Source organism: Mercurialis annua, linkage group LG1-X (genome assembly GCF_937616625.2).
Source record: "Mercurialis annua linkage group LG1-X, ddMerAnnu1.2, whole genome shotgun sequence".
NCBI lineage: Eukaryota > Viridiplantae > Streptophyta > Magnoliopsida > Malpighiales > Euphorbiaceae > Mercurialis > Mercurialis annua.
The window spans coordinates 59,797,604-59,816,692 of NC_065570.1; the positions used below are offsets into that span (position 1 = coordinate 59,797,604).

General features: G+C 34.8%; 1 protein-coding gene across 1 annotated transcript; it reads left to right on the forward strand.

Moving 5' to 3' along the window:
• The first annotated feature begins 2,841 nt into the window (after positions 1-2,841).
• On the forward strand, positions 2,842-3,820 carry LOC126677188 (uncharacterized). The gene is made up of 2 exons (XM_050371696.2): positions 2,842-3,143; positions 3,227-3,820. Exons 1-2 carry the CDS (start codon positions 3,016-3,018, stop codon positions 3,663-3,665), a joined length of 567 nt encoding a protein of 188 aa, XP_050227653.1. The 5' UTR covers positions 2,842-3,015; the 3' UTR covers positions 3,666-3,820.
• Positions 3,821-19,089: the final 15,269 nt, after the last annotated feature.

A 19,089-nucleotide genomic window follows, 5' to 3' on the forward strand; every position in this document is an offset into this window, starting at 1 on the left:
AGTCCCCACCTCAATTTCAGTCTGATTAAGCCTCACGGTTCTCCTCTCTCTTAATGTAACTAACTAAACACTTTTGAAAGTACGACATCAGATGCCAAATATCTTGACAGGTACCCCAGTTCACTGCCGAGAGACAGTGATTCGAGTTAATTGACTGAGATACCAGGTTGGCGTCGCCTTCAAACCTAACAAACGACCAATTCATATTGATACACCATATCATAACCTCTCTTAAAGCAAGAAACTCCAGAATTCCCGGATCCCAGATTGATCGAAAAATTTCTGAAAAGCGCCCTATAATTTTCCCATTTGCATCAAACGCAATACCTGCCACCGATCCAAACTTTAAAGATTTATTTGTGCCCGCATCATACCTGACTGTAATCAGTCTAGTGTCTATGTCTCGCTGGCCATTAGTGCCTCTGTCCGATACCCCAGCCGTGTAATTCTCCAAAATTTCCTTGTCTGAGGCCGCTTGTTCTGCTATAGAGAATTCCTCTTGGTACCACCTTGCTTGCTGAATTGTTTCCTCCACTGTCCATGCAGCGTCCTTGAAGACTTTAGAATTCCTCGCCTTCCAAATTGCCCAATGAAACGACTAGTTCATTTGGTATATCTATATATTTATTAGGGTAAAAAGATCTTATTTTTAAATTGTTTATCAAATGTAGACTACAAATTAACTTTTTAAAATTATATAAGATTTTATATTTTATTTTCTCTTAAATATTATTAAAAATAATTCTATAGCTAGAACTTCATCTCTCGGCTTGAATTTTTTAGTGAATCAATAATTAATTATATTATTATTTATAATTTCATGATAAATTGATTGAGTCCTGATTAATTAATCTTCATTTGTGCATGAATAATGCACTGTGCACACAAGCTAATAAAAATCGAACAATGCCATTTCATAGTTATATATATTTTTGGCTTATGTCTTAAAAAAATTCAGGTGAGATTAATTTTAGCTGATTTTTTTTAAAACACCAATTTAAATCAATTTCAAACAAATACATTTCAAATTTAGCCAACCACTCATTATTTTTATAAAATACTAATTTTTTTATAAAATTTTCAATCGTAATCAAATCTGATTTGTTTTTTCATTTGAAAAATATTAATCGAAATTCGAATGTAAATTATAAAATGGTTATAATTGAAATAAATTAATTTTTTTTTAAAAAGAGTGATTTGATTAAGATTGAAATAAAAATCAGTTATAACTGATATTTTTAAAAAAGATAGTTAGAATTGACCTTTTTCTAACACATTAAACATTTTCTTTAAACATTAAAGGGTTATTGATTCTGGGAGTCACTGTACTTTTCCAAAGTTGCAAAATGGTCACCGAACAATTTTTTGTTCCAAAATGGTCACTGTACTTTTTGATTAGTAACTTCCGGCGATCACTAAATGAAATCCGGTGACTTTTATCCTATGTGGCTTGCCGGAAGCTAACTCACACCTTTATTTTTTCCGAAAATATTTAAAAAATTAGGGAAGAAGATGATGATGTATAAAAATAAGAGTGATATCGACAATGACATGATAAAGAGGAAGGTGTGAGTAAGCTTCCGGCAAGCCACGTAGGACAAAAGCCACCGGATTTCATTTGGTGATCGCCGGAAGTTATTAATCACAAAGTACAGTGATTATTTTGGAACAAAAAATTGTTCGGTGAACATTTTACAACTTTGGAAAAGTACAATGACTTCTAGAATCAGTAACCCAACGTTAAATGTACACGTAATAATGTATCCCATGATTTGAGTAAAAACTATAGGATACTTTTCGTGGTAAGGAATGCAAGTACACTTGGTTTCTTTCTCCTCCTCCCCTTTTTCTAACAAATATCTACCACACAAAACTACATTATACTTTTATGTAATACATTAATTAAAAAAAACCTTACTTAATATTCTATGTCTGATGTTAATATTTATATTTAGTTTAAAATAATAAATATGGTCATTTTTATTATTTTAAACATTTTATTATTTAAAAATAATAAACACGCTAATGTATAAATATTAAATTTTGATTTAGAAGTTAAATTTTATAAAAAAATTTAGTTTTGAGATATTATTTCATAAGGGAGAAGGAATATACTTCTTTCGGTCCAAATTCAAATAGCCTAATGTTTTAAAAAAATCCAATCTTTTACCCCTTTTCAGTCCTATCTTAACATTGAAAATCAGTCAATTTTACCCTACTTTGTATTTTTTTAATTTTGATTGTACCTGAAGCATAAAATTGATTTTTTTTTTCATATGGCAAAAGTTCAAAAAAATTCTCTAAATTAACCCTTTTTGTATTAGATTAATTTTTTTATATTAAATTAACCATTTTTGAAGAATTTTTTTGAACGTTTGTCAAATAAATAAAGGTCAATTTTATGTTTCAGGGTACAACTGAAATGAAAAAAATATAAAATAGAATAAAATTGACAAACTTCCAAAATCAGGGTAGAATTAAAAAGAGGATGAAAGATCGGAATTTTTTTAAGACACTAAGCCAATCCAAAATATAACCATTCTTGTTTTTATAAGAAAAAATTGTTATGCCAATTCAAAGTATGATTATAATCTTTTATTTTTAAAATAAATAAATTTAATATTTTAATTGGAGTAAATTGTTACTTTTATTTGTTAATTAAAGAGAGAATGTTTGCGTAAAAATTTAAAACCACGATCTAATAATTTACTCTCTAATGCTTATATTATTTGAAGTGTAACCCATTAATAAACTTTTTTAGATTTTAATAATCTATATGGAGGACAAATAAATATGAGTGAGGCAGTATTTGCGGGACAAACAGGATATTAAAAACATTTTTTTTCCAACACGCTACACCATAAGTTTCATATCCCGAATTAAATACAAGCATAGCAGCTGTTGAAATGAATTTATATTACGGCCATCTGTCCAATCCACCACTCACCTCTTCTTTAAATTCCTTCATCTCTGTCTCCTTCTATCTCTGAAACAAAACAAAAAACAAACGTTAACATGATCACAGCACCACCAAAGTTAATTCAGTCTCCGACAACCCTAATTGAATGTTGCATGTGTGGAGATTCCGGCCTTTCTTCTCAGCTTTTTCAATGCAAAATTTGCCAATTCAGATCACAACACAGGTATAATCTCAATCAATCACTTCAATTTCCGTTCCGGGTTCTTATCAAATTCATGTGTTTTTTTTTTGTAATTCTTGGAACAGATACTGTAGCAATCTGTACCCAAAAGCTGAATCGTACCAAGTATGCAACTGGTGTTTGAGTAATGACCCAAAAGAAAAATCTCAAAATTCTTCATCGTCGAATAAAAACAGCAGTGAAGATGATGACAGCAAGAAAAACAGCCAGAACAAGAAAAAAACCCGAGGATTATTAAAGACCCATCAATCACCAAGAGGTAATTTACAGTTACAAGTGATGAATAGCCCAATCAAGAAACAAAAATCACCTGAAAGATCATCACCAGTACCAGTACTACAGTCAACTACTCGAAGAAGACTGGTTAGTAATGGGAGATTAGAAGAGATAAAGCTGATTAGAAGGACTAAATCAGAAGAGATTAATAAAAATAATGGAATCATTAAGCAAGTATTTAGAAACAAAGTGAGAAGATATAAGCTTCTTGATGAGGTTTCGAGCTGATCGTTTTGTAAATCAATTGGTATTTTATATGGTTTGGTTTTTATGTTCTTGATCAGTGTATCTTGATTCTTGATTATCAGGTTAATGATGATACTGATATATGATCACTGCCGTTAAAAATAATAATAGTAGGGCATATAATTTGTTGCAGCCAATCATGGGTACAGTTAATTTAATTTCAGGAAATGATTGATGGATTCGTTAGGACTTACTAAGGTAAGGTATTGGAATTTTTTAGTGGTACGCGTTTATGAGATGACAAAAGTCATTGCTATTATGACTTTGAGGTCAACCACAATATATAATTGAGTCTCTGCCATGCTACATTTACTACAAGACAATGAGTATTTGTGTTAGAATTTTTTTTTTTATTATTTAATTTTTTTATTATCAATTTTTCCACATGGCACATTTATATTAATGTCCTTTTTACTTTATAAAATTAATATAATTATTAATTAAAAACTATTAAAATAATATTAGAGTTAGAATATTAACTAAAATAAACTATTATGCTAAGATAACTATTAAAATTAGAGTACTAATTAAAATAAACTATTATATTAAGATAATTGTTTATAGTACTGACTAAAATAGACTACTTAAAATATTTTTTAATTATTTTTTAATCATATGTAATTTTAAATAAGATAAACTACTCTAATTACTATTTTAATTATTATTTAATATTTTTTATTTAAATTAATGTTAAACTATTAATAAATTATTTAAAATATTAAATAAAATAAATTATTGCTAATTAACTACTATTTTAAATATAGTTTGATAATTTGACGAATCATACTACGAGCCACGTGTGAAACACGTAAAGCGACACTAGTAACAATAAAAGCTCAATCATACTTTTAAAAACGGAGATACGGATTTTGAATCGAGCTAGAAAACAAAGTTAATTGTCCAAGCTTGTTATATATGCTTTTTATGTTGCTGAATATTTATACATTTTTTATCCTAATATTTAAATTTACTTTGCCTCCGATTAAATTAATATTAAAAAGATGATTCTTTATTTGTAATTTATTAAAAAAAAATTAGAACTTTTTACTGGTTTAAAAGTACTGATATTCTTAAAATTTGTTCCTAAAAATTTGTATATTTTTAAATTTAAATTTGGATGTAAACCAATACTTCAATTTATATAGAGTAATGTGGATAAATCCTTATAATACCATAAATATTAACAAAGTTGGTATGAATGGCAAATTTGCACTGTCTTTAAAAAATCAATATCGAATTTAAATTTATTAGTCTAAATTAATGTTGAGTAAAATTTGAGGATATATCAATACTTTTTACCTTTATGTTTCATTACATTTCTAAAATAAAATATTCATGCGCATCATTTGTGTATAAATTTAAAGGTTAGGTTGAACCAAATTTGAGATTAGGAGTTTAAATATTCTTTGTAGAAAAATTCTAAAGCGCTTAGTATTATTTGGATTTTTAATAATATGTTATATCAAAATACTAGCAAGGATTAACTTTTTTGGCAATTCTATTCTTTATAATAATACTAAAACCCTTCTTCACGGCGTTACAGATATACACATTTCGTCCAAATTAAATATTTGGATTTCTTCCATTTATGATATCTTATGCCAAGGGTTGATACATATAAAACCTTTGATTTTTTAGAGGTCAAATATAGTAATTTTGTTTTTAGAAAAGGTCAAATATAGTAATTAATGCATGTAGTAGCATAATATGTACTACTAATCTATCATCAATTTCTTTAAGCACCTTTTTTTTATTAATTTGAGTCAGTTTGAAATATTTACGACACCATTTTGACAATTGTTTAGTTCATAGAATGAAATAGCATAAAATAAAATAGTTATTCTATAAAAAATGAAATAAATATTTTTTATTTTTTAAGAGGAATTTTTTTTAGAATTCATCAAAATTTCATTTATCGAATATGAAACGGTTATATTTGTAAATTCGGAAAAATTCAAAAACTAAACCCGATGACTTGATATGGAACAGACAACATGCTGCCTGATTCGCAGATCTACTTACGAAAATAAAAAATAAATTATGTAACTGTTTCACCAATAAAGTGCCATCTTCGCTCAATTTTCACCATCACCCGCAAACTGATTTATAAAATCAAACAGCCGTGAAATCAGATTCAACCAATACACGAAAACTCTTTAAAAAAAAGGACAACAACCTTTCACGTATAAAGGACAACAAACCCTTCGTATAGAAAGGACAAAATAAATTTTTTAAAATAAAATACAATAAAAAAACTACTATAGCCGATAAACAATTTCATCTTTATTGTTGAAAGATCTCTAATCTATCTTCGATTCTTGATTTATGAAATTTTGAATTGAATTTGCGCTTCGTCAATAAATGTTAATCCATCAAGAAAAAAATGAAAAAACTTTGACTACTTATTATATTATATGAAATTAAAATAACATAAAAGAAAAGATAGCTGCCGTCAACGGCATATCTAAACCATTGACGCAGCCGAAGAAGAATTGAAAAAGAGTTATGAACGGCTAGGGTTTTTTCAGAGAAAAAAAGAGAGAAGAGGGGTAGTTATTTTATAAAATCATGAAATAACAATTTCATGGAGTTGCTATTTCATGAGGTAAAGTGAGGAATAACTATTTAATACGGAATAGCTATTCTCTTACAGACTTATTTCATGAACCAAACATGGTCAAATAAGTAGTAGATTGTTCTTTCATTAGGTATATGGTAACCAAAGTTAGAGTGGGCCGAAATTTGCAGGTCACATTAATCAGAGATGTCGAAAATCAAGCCCAGTCCTTTACACAGTCTTCCATATCAAGCTTGCTTGCTTCTATGGTGACTCGTTAATCCGTGTACCCATGGACGGAACTATGAAGTGGGCGGCCGTCTCCTAAACCAACATTCATTCTCACTTTTCTCACTGTGTTGTAAAGTCTACTAGCGCAACAGGACGTTTAAACAATAACAAATTTACAATTTACAAAAAGAAAAACAAAAGAATTTTATCGAATAAACTTTGCATAAGAATAATAAACAAAATAAAAAAAATAAAAAATTAATCACGTAAAAATACAATAATTTAACAAAATTCAGCACTGAGTACTTTCTTCGGCAAGTTTGCTGTCATTGGACTTCTTTACAAGATTGATCAACCCGATGCTTTCCTCTCCAAGGTTAACATAAAATTTATCGAGTTCTATATTTGGGCATTCAGGAAAAAATGAGAGAACTCTCTCAAAATCTCAGGGTTCATCCCTGCTCCCTCCGGGAGACCCTAACCAAGACTAGTCCAAACCGTCAATCATCTTGCGTGTTTACTGGTAGCGATGTCCCATCAGCACTTATCCTTCTATCTTCTGTCTACTTTTACACAGTTTTCTATCGTTATTTATACACCCCCTTTCTCCAGTTTTGTTTCTACCTGCTTCACCCACCCCACAGCATTTACTCTACTTCTTTCTCTTCCTTTCCCAACCCCTTGTTAGCATTTATGGCGAACAACTCAGATTTGATGTCCCAGGTACCCCACACCACTATTAATGAGATTACTTCGCGCACTGCTAATCTTAATGTCTCGGGCCCTACGATTCAGATGGTGGAGGAAGACGAGGGCAAGAGACTGGTCCTTGCTGGAAGATTCAAAGGTACCAAAACCTTCAATCCTTACGTACTACAAGAAATCCTACCCAGGTCTTGGAGGCTGAGATCAACAATAACTATCACCAAGGAGTCGGGGTGCTTTGTTTTCGGTTTCAGCAATGAAGAGGATTTTGAAAGGGTCTGGAAGGGCAGACCCTGGTGTGTCTCCAACAACCTGCTGGTTCTCCAAAAGTGGCCGGGTGATATTACGATTGATGAACTAGCTTTTAACCTCTGCCCTTTTTGGGTCCATGCAGTGGGACTTCCTCCGAACCAGATTAATATCCAAAATGCAGCTAGGGTTGGGAAAATGTTTGCTATGCTGTTATCTGTGGGTAATACAGGAACCCAGAAACAATCCCATCAAGGGGTGATGCGCCTCCAAGTGCTCGTAGATATGGAAAAACCCTTCCCCTTGGGTTTTTTCACACCGCTCAAGGAAGGACAAACAAAGTGGATCCAGCTGCAATATGAGAGGTTTCCGGACATTTGTGGTAATTGTGGTTTGATGGACCATTTTACGTATGCTTGCAAGTCTGCTGAACCGGCCAGGATAATGGTTGAAGGTGAAGGCTTTGGGCCATGGATGAGAGTTGGGTATACCAGGCAGGCAAAACGATTACCGAAACAGGAGAGCACAATTATGGGGCCCTGTCTGAGTTTAGACGGTACCAGAAGACCAGCTGAGGAAGACACGGTGATGGGTACTGCACAGGGGGATGCGTTGGTAATAGCCAACCGGCCGGAATGTGAGCCACACAGCTTGATGATGGGACAAGATACTTCCGGGGAAGATGGAGTGCCACGTGTTGGTCCTTTAAGGAAAGACAAAGGGAAACAGGTCTTTAACCAGTGGGTTGAGAGGAGAATGCCTAATGCCGACCTGTCAGATGGAAAAGCTGCAGTACAAGGTTCAGAGGATAGGATAAGAGAATCCTTTGTCAAATACGAGGTTAGGGGTCAATCTGGACAAGAAAGGGACTTTTTAAAGTTTTTGGGCGGGTCAGAATATGTGGTGCAGCGATCAGCTACTGCTGAGGGAGGATCAAAGACGTTGGAAATAGGTGGGGACGCCAAAGCCATGGGGTCTGTTAACACAATGCCTCTGGGTAATACACATCACCCAGATATTCTTAAAGCCTGCGAATGGGAGGAGCACAGCAAACGGGTGCGGCCCACTTACAAAAGCCCACAGACATACAGGAAGATTAAGCTTGACCCTATCCTGATGGGCCCGAACCCAAGTGTTAATCTTAACCCATCAGGGGTCACTGGGATTCAATGCAGCACACGTGTTTTGGAGGAGCTGGGCTTGCTACACTTTGTCATTCCCTTGCCAAACCCAGTCCCCCCATTTTCTAACAAAATTACTACCCAAGATGATCTTGTGGGACAGGCACCTGGGTGCCATTTAACCCCTCTCCCAGATTCAGCTACACCAAGCCCTACGGGAAAAAATCTAAAGAAACCTGGGAAACCTCCTAAGAAGATCATCAATGATCTGAATGTTGCACCACCGCTCCACCCCGACCTTAACCTCCCACTGACCACTGCCACTGAGGCCCCGGTGCTTTTCAACCTCGCTCCTTTTCTCAGTGATAACCAGGTGCTGGGGATAAGAAAATGGAAGTCTAGGGCTCGACATGAACATGCCATTACTGGAGGTACTATAGAGGGGACACTAGCTGCTGTTCCAAGAGATGATGCAGGTCAGCCTTCTGGACTTAGGGTCCCAGGGAAGAGGGAAGGACCGGAAGCTGAAACACACTCGGCTAAGAGGGTGTGTGTTACCCACGAATCCAAAGAGGTGGAGGGCGCCAACCATACTGGGCCCCAATCCGATATATGAAGACTCTTTTCTGGAACTGTCAAGGGGTGGGGAGTCCCCTGACAGCCCATAACCTTAAGGGTATCCATAAGTCTTCGTCCCCGGAAGTGGTTTTTCTATCAGAAACGAAAAACAAAGCGGAAAATGTCCAAAAGTTTTTACGCAAGTGTGGGTTACGTAATTTCGAGTTTGTAGAGTCGCATGGGACCTCTGGCGGTCTAGCTATAGCTTGGGTGTCTACTTGTAATGTTAGTATTGTTAGTCGGAGTGAATTTTATTTACATTGTACTGTTGTTAATCTTGATGACAATGTTGTGTGGCACATTATTGGAATCTATTTGTCAGTTTCTTATGTGGACCATGTTTCTCAACTTAATTTCTTAGAGGAATATGTTAATCATTTAGATGGCTGTGTGGTGATGGGTGGAGATTTTAATTGTGTGTTGAGTGGTGCTGAGAAGCAAGGAGGCACTGTTTTCAATTCTAGTAGGGCGGAGGAGCTCAATAAGTTCCTTCTAGAGTCTCAGCTCCTAGATTTGGGTTTTGAAGGCCAACCTTTTACTTGGAATAATAGGAGGGGAGGTCCAAGTAACATTCAGATGCGTTTGGACCGTGTTCTTAGCTCTGTCGAATGGCTGAACCGCTACCCTAGGGGTAAGGTTACTCACTTGCAGGAAATGGGCTCCGATCATAGGCCCCTTCTACTAGATTCCAGCCCACGGGTTATCAAAGGCAAGAAAAAGTTTACCTACGACAGAAGATGGGTTACCAGTGATGAAGCTAACATGATAATTAAGAACTCGTGGGAGACTAATGTGGGAGCGATGGGCCATTTAAACAGAACTGAGAGGGTTGGTTTGGGAGAAGTTCAATCCAAGCTAAAGATGTGTAGGCAAGGGTTGTTTGCGTGGTCTCGGGCAAAACAGAATAACGCAAATAGAAACATCAAGGAGCTGCAACAGGAGCTAGTAAACTTGCACCAGCAGGGTTTTCAGCAGAATGCCCTTGAGATCAAAAGGGTGGAGACAAATCTTGCTATGGAAGTAACCAGAGAAGAGATCTACTGGCAACAGAAGGCTAGGGTTAACTGGCTTCGGTGGGGTGATAAAAATACGGCTTATTTCCATGCCACGGTGGTACAACGTCGGAGAAGGAATCAAATCAACCAACTTAAAGACAGCCGGGGAAATTGGCGTGGCGAACAAGAGCAGATTGGACAAATTGCAGTGGACCACTTCTCAAGCATTTATACCTCCTCTAACCCATCTGGATTCAGGGAAGCGCTCTCGGGTATCCACAATCGGGTTGATCCACGAATGAATCAGAGTCTAGTAAGGCCAATCTCTGATGCGGAGATAAAGAAGGCGGTCTTTGGTATTGAGGCAAATAAGGCTCCTGGCCAGGATGGTCTAACAGGTTTGTTCTACCAAGCAAACTAGAATACCGTTTCACAGGATGTGTGCTCAGGAGTGAAGAGTTTCTTCGAAGGGGAGGGGCTGCCTCGGAGCTTGAATCACACAACCATCACGCTTATCCCAAAGGTGAATAATCCTGCATCTATGTCAGACTTACGCCCTATTAGCTTGTGCCCCGTTTTCTATAAGATTATTTCGAAAATTCTTACAAACCGGCTCCAAAAGTTCATGCCCCGTTTAATTAGTGAGCATCAAAGTGCGTTTGTGAAAGGTAGGAACATTTCCGACAATATTCTTGTGGCCCATGAGCTTACCCACCATTTAAAGACACGCAAAGGGCTGTCTAGATTTGAATTAGCCTTAAAACTGGACATGAGTAAGGCATATGAGCGGGTTGAATGGGTTTTTTTAAAACGGATCCTTCGGAAGATGGGTTTTCATCACTTGTGGATTCGATGGGTTATGGAATGCATCACCTCGGTTACATACTCCATTAACTTGAATGGTTCCTCCTACGGGTTTATAAAACCTTCGCGAGGTTTACGTCAAGGGGACCTGCTCTCTCCCTTCTTGTTCCTCATTTGCTCCGAAAGTTTTTCATCCTTAATATCGCAAGCGGAGACAAATGGCCTGATTGAAGGGGTGAAGCTGTCGATGAGAAGTCCTAGTGTGTCGCACCTCCTATTCGCTGATGACGCGTTACTCTTTTTCCAAGCAAATGACATACAAGCTGCTTGTGTCAACAACATCCTACAGGTTTATGGCAAGGCCTCCGGCCAAGTTACTAATCTGAGTAAATCCACGCTACTGTTCAGCAGGAACACTCCTCCTCAACTACGAACCCACCTCGCAAATGTTCTTCATGTGATTAACGTGGGTGGCCAAGACAACTACCTAGGACTGCCAGCGGTGGTCTCTAAGTCTAAAATGGCTACTTTCAAAGAGATAGTAGGGAAGATTCGGCATAAGGTGGCATCTTGGAAAGGGTCCTTGCTGTCTCAAGGGGGAAGAGAAGTGCTCATTAAAAGCATCGCCACTGCCATTCCCGTGTACACTATGGCGTGCTTCTTACTTCCGAAAGGGTTGCATAAAGAGATCAATAAGATAATCTCTAATTTCTGGTGGGGGCAACGAGGCAGCGAAAGAAGGATGCATTGGGTGTCTTGGAAGCGAATGTGTCAAGCAAAGGAAGTGGGAGGCTTAGGATTTCGGGACTTAGAACAGTTTAATAGGGCCTTACTTGCAAAACAGGGGTGGCGACTAATTGATAAACCTGAATCTCTTGTGGCCAGAGTGTTAAAGGGGAAATACTACCCCCATTGCTCCTTCCTAGATGCCCAGCAGCACTCGAATGCCTCATGGGCATGGAAAAGTATCTTAAAAGGGAGGACTCTGCTCTTAGATGGGGTCCGGTGGCAGGTCCGGTCAGGTACAAGCTTATTCATCTCGGAAGATCCTTGGTTACCCATACAACCGCCTTTTAGAGTCATTCCTCATACGGTACTACCTCCTGGGATCCACCGACCTCGTGATCTTATGGTAAGTAATAACCAAGGGTGGAATGAGCCTTTAGTTCGCTCACTTTTTTCTACGACCGAAGCAGAAGCAATCTTGACGCTTCCCATTAGTAGGACGGGGCAGGAAGATAGGTGGATTTGGCACCACACCCGGAATGGTCTATTCTCTGTCAAGTCGGCCTACCATCTCGCTATAGGAGGGACTTCAGAAAGAGCAAGGAATTCGAGTCCCATAGGTGACTTCAACTGGAAAGGTTTCTGGCAGATTAAGTTACCTCCTAAGGTTAGATGCTTCCTATGGAAAGTACTCAACAATGGTTTGGCAACAAATGATAATATTCGATCTAGATGCCGGGATAGAGCTGGCCTATGTTCAAGGTGTAATAAAATGGAGACTACTGCCCATCTCTTTTTCCACTGTCCATTTGTGGAGGTCATCTGGATGGGATGGGGAAGTACCCTCGGAATTTTGATCCCTGAGGAAGGGAGTGTGGTTGATTGTTGGGTCAGCATCTGTAAACAGCTTGTGAACTTGGATAATGGCAAAGCCCTTATGGCAAAGGCAGCGTGGGTTCTTTGGGCGTCTTGGTTGACTAGGAATTCACTTATCTTCAAGGAGGAAGACACTGATCCGCCGGCGGTGCTTGCAATGGCTGAGACCCTTTATCAGGAGTATGTGGAGGCAGTAGAAAGGGAGGACAGTTTTAATCCGGTTAACTCGAGACAACCTCCAAGCTCAGATCCAGCCCTATGGAGGCCTCCACAGTTAAATGCTACCAAAATTAATTTCGATGGGGCTTTCATACCCCAATCTAGGACTGGAGCAGGGGCATGTGTAGCAAGAGATCATACTGGAAGAGTCATTTCCTCGAGTGCTTGCCGGATTGTACACGCCTTGTCACCAGCAGTTGTAGAAGCTACCGCCCTCAGAGAAGCCATTGCGCTTGCGTTGCAATTGAAGCTCCCAGACCCTGTTTTCGAAGGAGATGCGAAGGAGATAATTGATGCGATGAGAGATGGCTGCACAGTGGATGTTAATGTGGATGTCATTCTCCAGGATTGTAGGGACCTCTGTGCTAGACTGAGAGCCTTTTCCTTTTCCTTTGTAAAACGCAATTGTAATTGGGTGGCACACCGAGTGGCCAAAAAAGCTCTTAGAGATATCGATTTCTGTAATGACCCGCTAGCACAATTAGCGTGGTTAAACTCGAGACTTTTGTAAAGTCGTTTCCCATTAATGAAGTATCTAATATCTTCCGTTAAAAAAAAAACAAAATTCAACAATTACTTACATCTTTTTTTTGATGAATAATTACTTACATCTTAAAAGCAGCCATATAGAGTTTCACTTATATCAAATCATTAGTTATATAAAACTTAAAATAACAGTGTTTGTATATTAAAATTCTAACCTATAAATAGTTACATGTTTGTACATATACTTCTATCCAGTAGAAATAAAATTTGATAACATATCAAATTACCAAAAAATCAAAGCTCCTTTTAAATTACACCTTGATTTTATAAAATCGCTAATTTTATCTAAATTGCACCTTTGACTTTCAAATTGACCAATAATTTTTAATTTATGACAGATTTTTTATTCAAGGGATACAATCATTCAATAAAACTAAATGACAATATAGTATTTTCACTCGGAAAAACTTAAAATTAGTCCTTCACATTTTAAATCTAAAACTAATTTCAAATAAAGCTTCCTTCCAACCCGTCGTCTCCCCCGTACGAACAGATCCGAGGTTGTTTGTCTTCCTCAAGACGAACTCGACCTAGGTTCGTCTAGAGGAAGACGAACTGAATTAGTTCGTCTTCCTCAAGTCTAACCCATATCCGATCGGGTTCATCTTGAGAAAGGCAAATTTGAGCATTCGTCTGAGATGAACATAAATGGCGTCTGGCTTCGTCTGAGACAAACCCGATCAGACGAATCCAACTCTAACGACGTATTTTTGGGATTTTGTTTAGTAAAACGACGTTGTTTTTTAATAGGGCATTTTTTCTTTTCGATCATACCTATTACTGATAATTAATTTATATTAAATAATAACATTATTATTATATTTTTATTTTTTGAATTTGAGGGGAAAAGGGCTTTTTAGTACCATTAATAACATTAAAAGCCTATTTAGAGTATATGCTAATTATGAATGATTTAGTCGGACATTTTTCGCATGAAAAAGATGTCAATTTAATATTTTAGTTTCCAATTGAAAGTCAAATGTGCAGATTTGGGTAAAAATGGCGATTTTATAAGGTTAGAGTGTAGTTAAAAAGGGATTAAAAGGTGTATGTTTTTAGGACATTTTGCCATTTACATTCTCAAATTTCTTTCCCTTACTCAATATACTTTAAATATGAATTTATAAGTAGAATATTTTCGAATTATAGTTTTCTAATAATAAGATATATTTTGTTAACCCACAACTTTGAATAATATAGTGCCTCTGAAATACAAGAGTTGTCCATTTTTTTATGGTATACACTGATTAATTAATAAAATATGTATATCTTTTTGATTATATCATTTTTAAATGTCTATAATTTGTGTTTCCTTCAAAATAACCGACGTGACAATTTTAGATATTTCCATAGCACATCTTTTTTTATTTTGAAAACAAATCACTAAACATTTTTTTGTTGTTTAAGAAGAGATTGAATGTCATGTGACAGACACATGATATTCATGTCAAATCTTACGTAGAATGAATGGCTTAATACATCATTTGACCCCTAAACTATACCATTTTATTCTCTGCGACCTCTAAACTAATTTCGTATTTTTTTGGACCTCTTAACTCTTTTTTTTGTTCTATTTAACCCCTCATTCGGAATGTGCACACCACGCGCGATGACGTGGATAAAATTGCTGACATGGCTTTGCTGACATGGGGTTAAATAGAATAAAAAAAGTAGTTAAGAAGTCCAATGGAACACTAAAATAGTTTAGAGGTCATAGGAAATAAAAAGGTAAGGTTAGAGGTCAAAAAATATATTAAGTCTAAATACTTTTTTTAATTTAAAATAAAAAATGATGTACTTTACATATTATTTGAAAAAATCATTTAAGGCTTTAAAAGTCATAAAATTTAGCGTGTTTTCCAATTTTAACATAAATTTTAAAAATTCAGAATTGATTTGAAAAGTTTGAAATTGTAAAAAATTAAAAGCTGGTGTATTAAAATTTTTATAATTGTCAAATAATTAAAATTTTTATAATTATTTGACTAAAATTCAATATTTTTTTATTTTTCTAGAAGATTAAATGGATAAAAGTTAAATAATTGTATTTTTGAGAAGGTTAATGGGTAAAAATTAAAAATTTGAAGGTGCGATAGGAAAATAAAATAAGTTCAGGGGTCAAATAGAACAAAATAGTGTAGTTCGGGGGTTCAATCGAACAAGTTATGCATTTTAATTATCCTTCACGCGCTTCAACACGTTTGAAAACACGCGTTTTTGCCACGTTGGATGAAAAAGGTCAGATCGACAAAAAAATTACAATTGACGGGTTAAATAGAACAAAAAAATAATGTTAAGAGGTCCAATAGAATATCAAATTAGTTTAAGAGTCTCAGAGAATAAAAGTGTATAGTTTAGGGGTCAAATGATGTATTAAGCCTAGAATGAATTAACGGAAAAAAGAGATGACCGAGTGCGCATGTACAGGCCTCCTCCTTCCTTTCTGCTGATCGTTAGTTCACCTTGCGTTGATGGCATTTCGTTGTAGGTACTGAATGAGTGAAATGAGTGGAGATTTTCCTTCTCCCTTGGAGCCTTTCCAACAACTTGTGTTTGACTGTATTGAAAAACGTAATTACATGATGGAAACATTATTCATTAGCTGGCAGAAGACCCGTATGAACTCCTTTTGATTGACAGGAACTGAAAATATAATTTCTCTTGATGTGTTTAGTAAAATTATAAGAAAAAGAATTTTTTGTTAATAAATATTTATGTGAGTGTAATGTCAGTCCAATTTAATAAATATAGATATATATATATATATATATTAGCAAATTGTATATAATTATTATAAAATTATTACTTAGATATATTTTAAAATTAAAATTAAAACACCGCATTAAAAATATTAAAAAGATTAGACACCGTCGCTATAAAATTATTTTCTGAAAAAACATGAATCAAACTCATAGATAATCATAATTTTGGGTAATAGATTTTGAAGGTTAATGAAATTTTTCCTAATTGTAATTTGGTGACTCAACTTTAATTCGTTACGAAATGGTTATTGTACATAAAAAGCTGACATCAGGGGTTTTCAAATGAATTCCGACTAATTCTTAAATGAATTCCGGTCAATAAAAAGGCCGACTTTTGGTAATTTCTAAATGACTTGCGGGATAATATTGTGAAAGAGGAAGGGGTGACTCGGACTCCGGCTGCCATATTAGAAAAAAATTTGGAATCCATTTAAGAACCCCAAAAATTGACTTTTTATTATACAGTAACCATTTTGTAACGAATTAAAATTAGATCACCAAATTGCAAATTGAGCAAAGTTCAGTAACATTCAAAATTAGATTTAATCACTCAAAAGCCCTCACCTTTAAACTTCTTTTCAATTGCACCCCGACGTAGGAAATTCTCTCAGAACCCCTCCACCTTTAGATTCTTTTTCAATTGTACCCCAAAGTATTAAATTGACATCTTTTCACATGATTTTTTTTTAAAATAATCTTTCATTTTTAATCTATATTCTAATTAAACACTAACATTATTAATAATGTAAAAAATCATTCTTCCTAAAAATATATCCAATAACTTTTTAAAATTAAAACTATAAAAAATTTCAATTTAGGGTATAATTGAAAAAAAATCTAAAGGTGGGGGAATTTTTCTACGTCAGGGTGCAATTGGAATGAAATTTAAAGGTGAGAGGGTTTTGAGAGAGTTTTTCAACGTCAGGGTGCAATTGAAAAAAAAGTTTAAAGGTGGGGGGTTTTTGAATGATTAGGCCTTCAAAATTATTGCCCCAGTATTTTTGAATTATTTTGCCTAAGCCAACAATAATAGTATTGATATTCATATTCTGCTACTTTTATATATAGATAATCGATACACACCCAAACTTCAAATTAGTGCACTCCACTTCCATTAAAATATTTTTAGTTTAAACTGGGATTCATAAAAAATAGTTACACTTGGGTTTTGACTTTTGATTAGGATAATTTAGTGATTGTGTAAATCCAAATTAAGTCAAAAATCATGATAGGGCAATGATCTAATATATTTTTTCTTTTTACAAATTCCAAACTTATACTTATATCAAATTCAAAGATGACTTAATTGCGTAATAAACCTCCCACTCTTTAGTAGATTTAGGGTTAGGGCAAAAAGAAAAAACAATTAAAGCACTCGGTTACATTTTTTTTAGGCTTAATTGCATAAAAAATCACCAACTTTCGCGTGTTTTTGGTATTTAACATAATCTTTTTTTCTTGGCATAAAAAATCACCAACTTTCATTTTTTAGCATATTTGTCCACGGGATGTGAAACGTCGCCGTTTTGAATGTAAAACGGCACCGTTTTGCGCTAAAACGGCGTCGTCTTACACTTAATTTTTCAAAGAAAACGGTCATGTGGACAAATATGCCAAAAAATGAAAGTTGATGATTTTTTATGCCAAGAAAAAAAGATTATGTTAAATACCAAAAACACGCGAAAGTTGGTGATTTTTGGTGCAATTAAGCCTTTTTTTTAACAGCAGATCATGATATTAAGGAATTAAATTTGAGTTACAATCTAAATGTCGAAATATGTCGTAGATTAAGATTACAAAATATGAAAAATAAATTGAAACCCTATAATCGTCTATAAAAAGAAACGAAACAAATCAACAACAATAGAAATTCAAATGTACAAATTCTACAGGTGATAATAAACAGAATAAATTCAAGTGTTGAAAATTATCCGCCATCCATTGCACCCTTAACTTTTATTGACCGCTTGTTCTGCTGCTAATATATTTCAAATAATAATATCAAAATTTTAAATCTTCAAGAACTTGACTTTGAAGTTTGAACAAACGCTTAAAAGTTTTGAACGATACAATGATCTACACAAATATATTGCAAACCTAACAAAAACACTCGAAAATAAATCTCCAAAAAACATAGCAATTTATTCAAGAAAAAAATAAGGAAAACATTGAAATAAACGAGATTAAAGACGATGGTTTCCGGCTAAAAACCAAAAAACCACTATCTCCCGGCCTGCACTCGAAAACAATAGAAAGAAGACTTTTTTTCTCTAAGATAAATTTTTCTCTCTAAACTGGAGAGTTGAGACAACCAATTTTGGGTTTACATGAAAACCACCAAATTATTACCTTACACACATCATAAGTAAAATTTGAATCAAAAGAAATCTAGAGTATGATTCTTTTGGAAATGTTGGTGTGAATAATTTTCAACAGCAGATAATCATAATCTATTAAAAGTATTTAATTAGGGGAGATGGGTTGATAGTCATTTGTTTGAAAATAAAATGGGGGAAGCATTAAAAGTCCAACTTACTGTTGATAGGGGAGATGGGGTTGTTAGTCAAAGCACAAAAAATCTCCACCTCTCAACTCCCAAAATCACCAATCAGACAATTAGATTCTTAACCCCACATTCTCATTGACATTGAGTGCCGTTTAAGCCAGTCAGAACTGGCCTACTCCCCACTCTCTTTCAATTTTTGCATTCATTTCGTGGTTTCAAACTAATTAAACTATTTCTACTGTTTATGAAACATTTAAATACTCTAGTAAACTTTCTTCAGCTTTCACATTATATATATGGATTATTCATAGGCCAAGATTATCAATACCGTAACACGGCAGCTTAATAATCTGTAAGTTTGTATAATGATTAATATTCAGTACTGTACAGTTAAACATCATTATATATAATCACATAAGAAAACTATTTAAATTTGAAAAGATGATATTAAGGAAAACAGCTAGCTATAACTAAGATTATCCCCATATTAT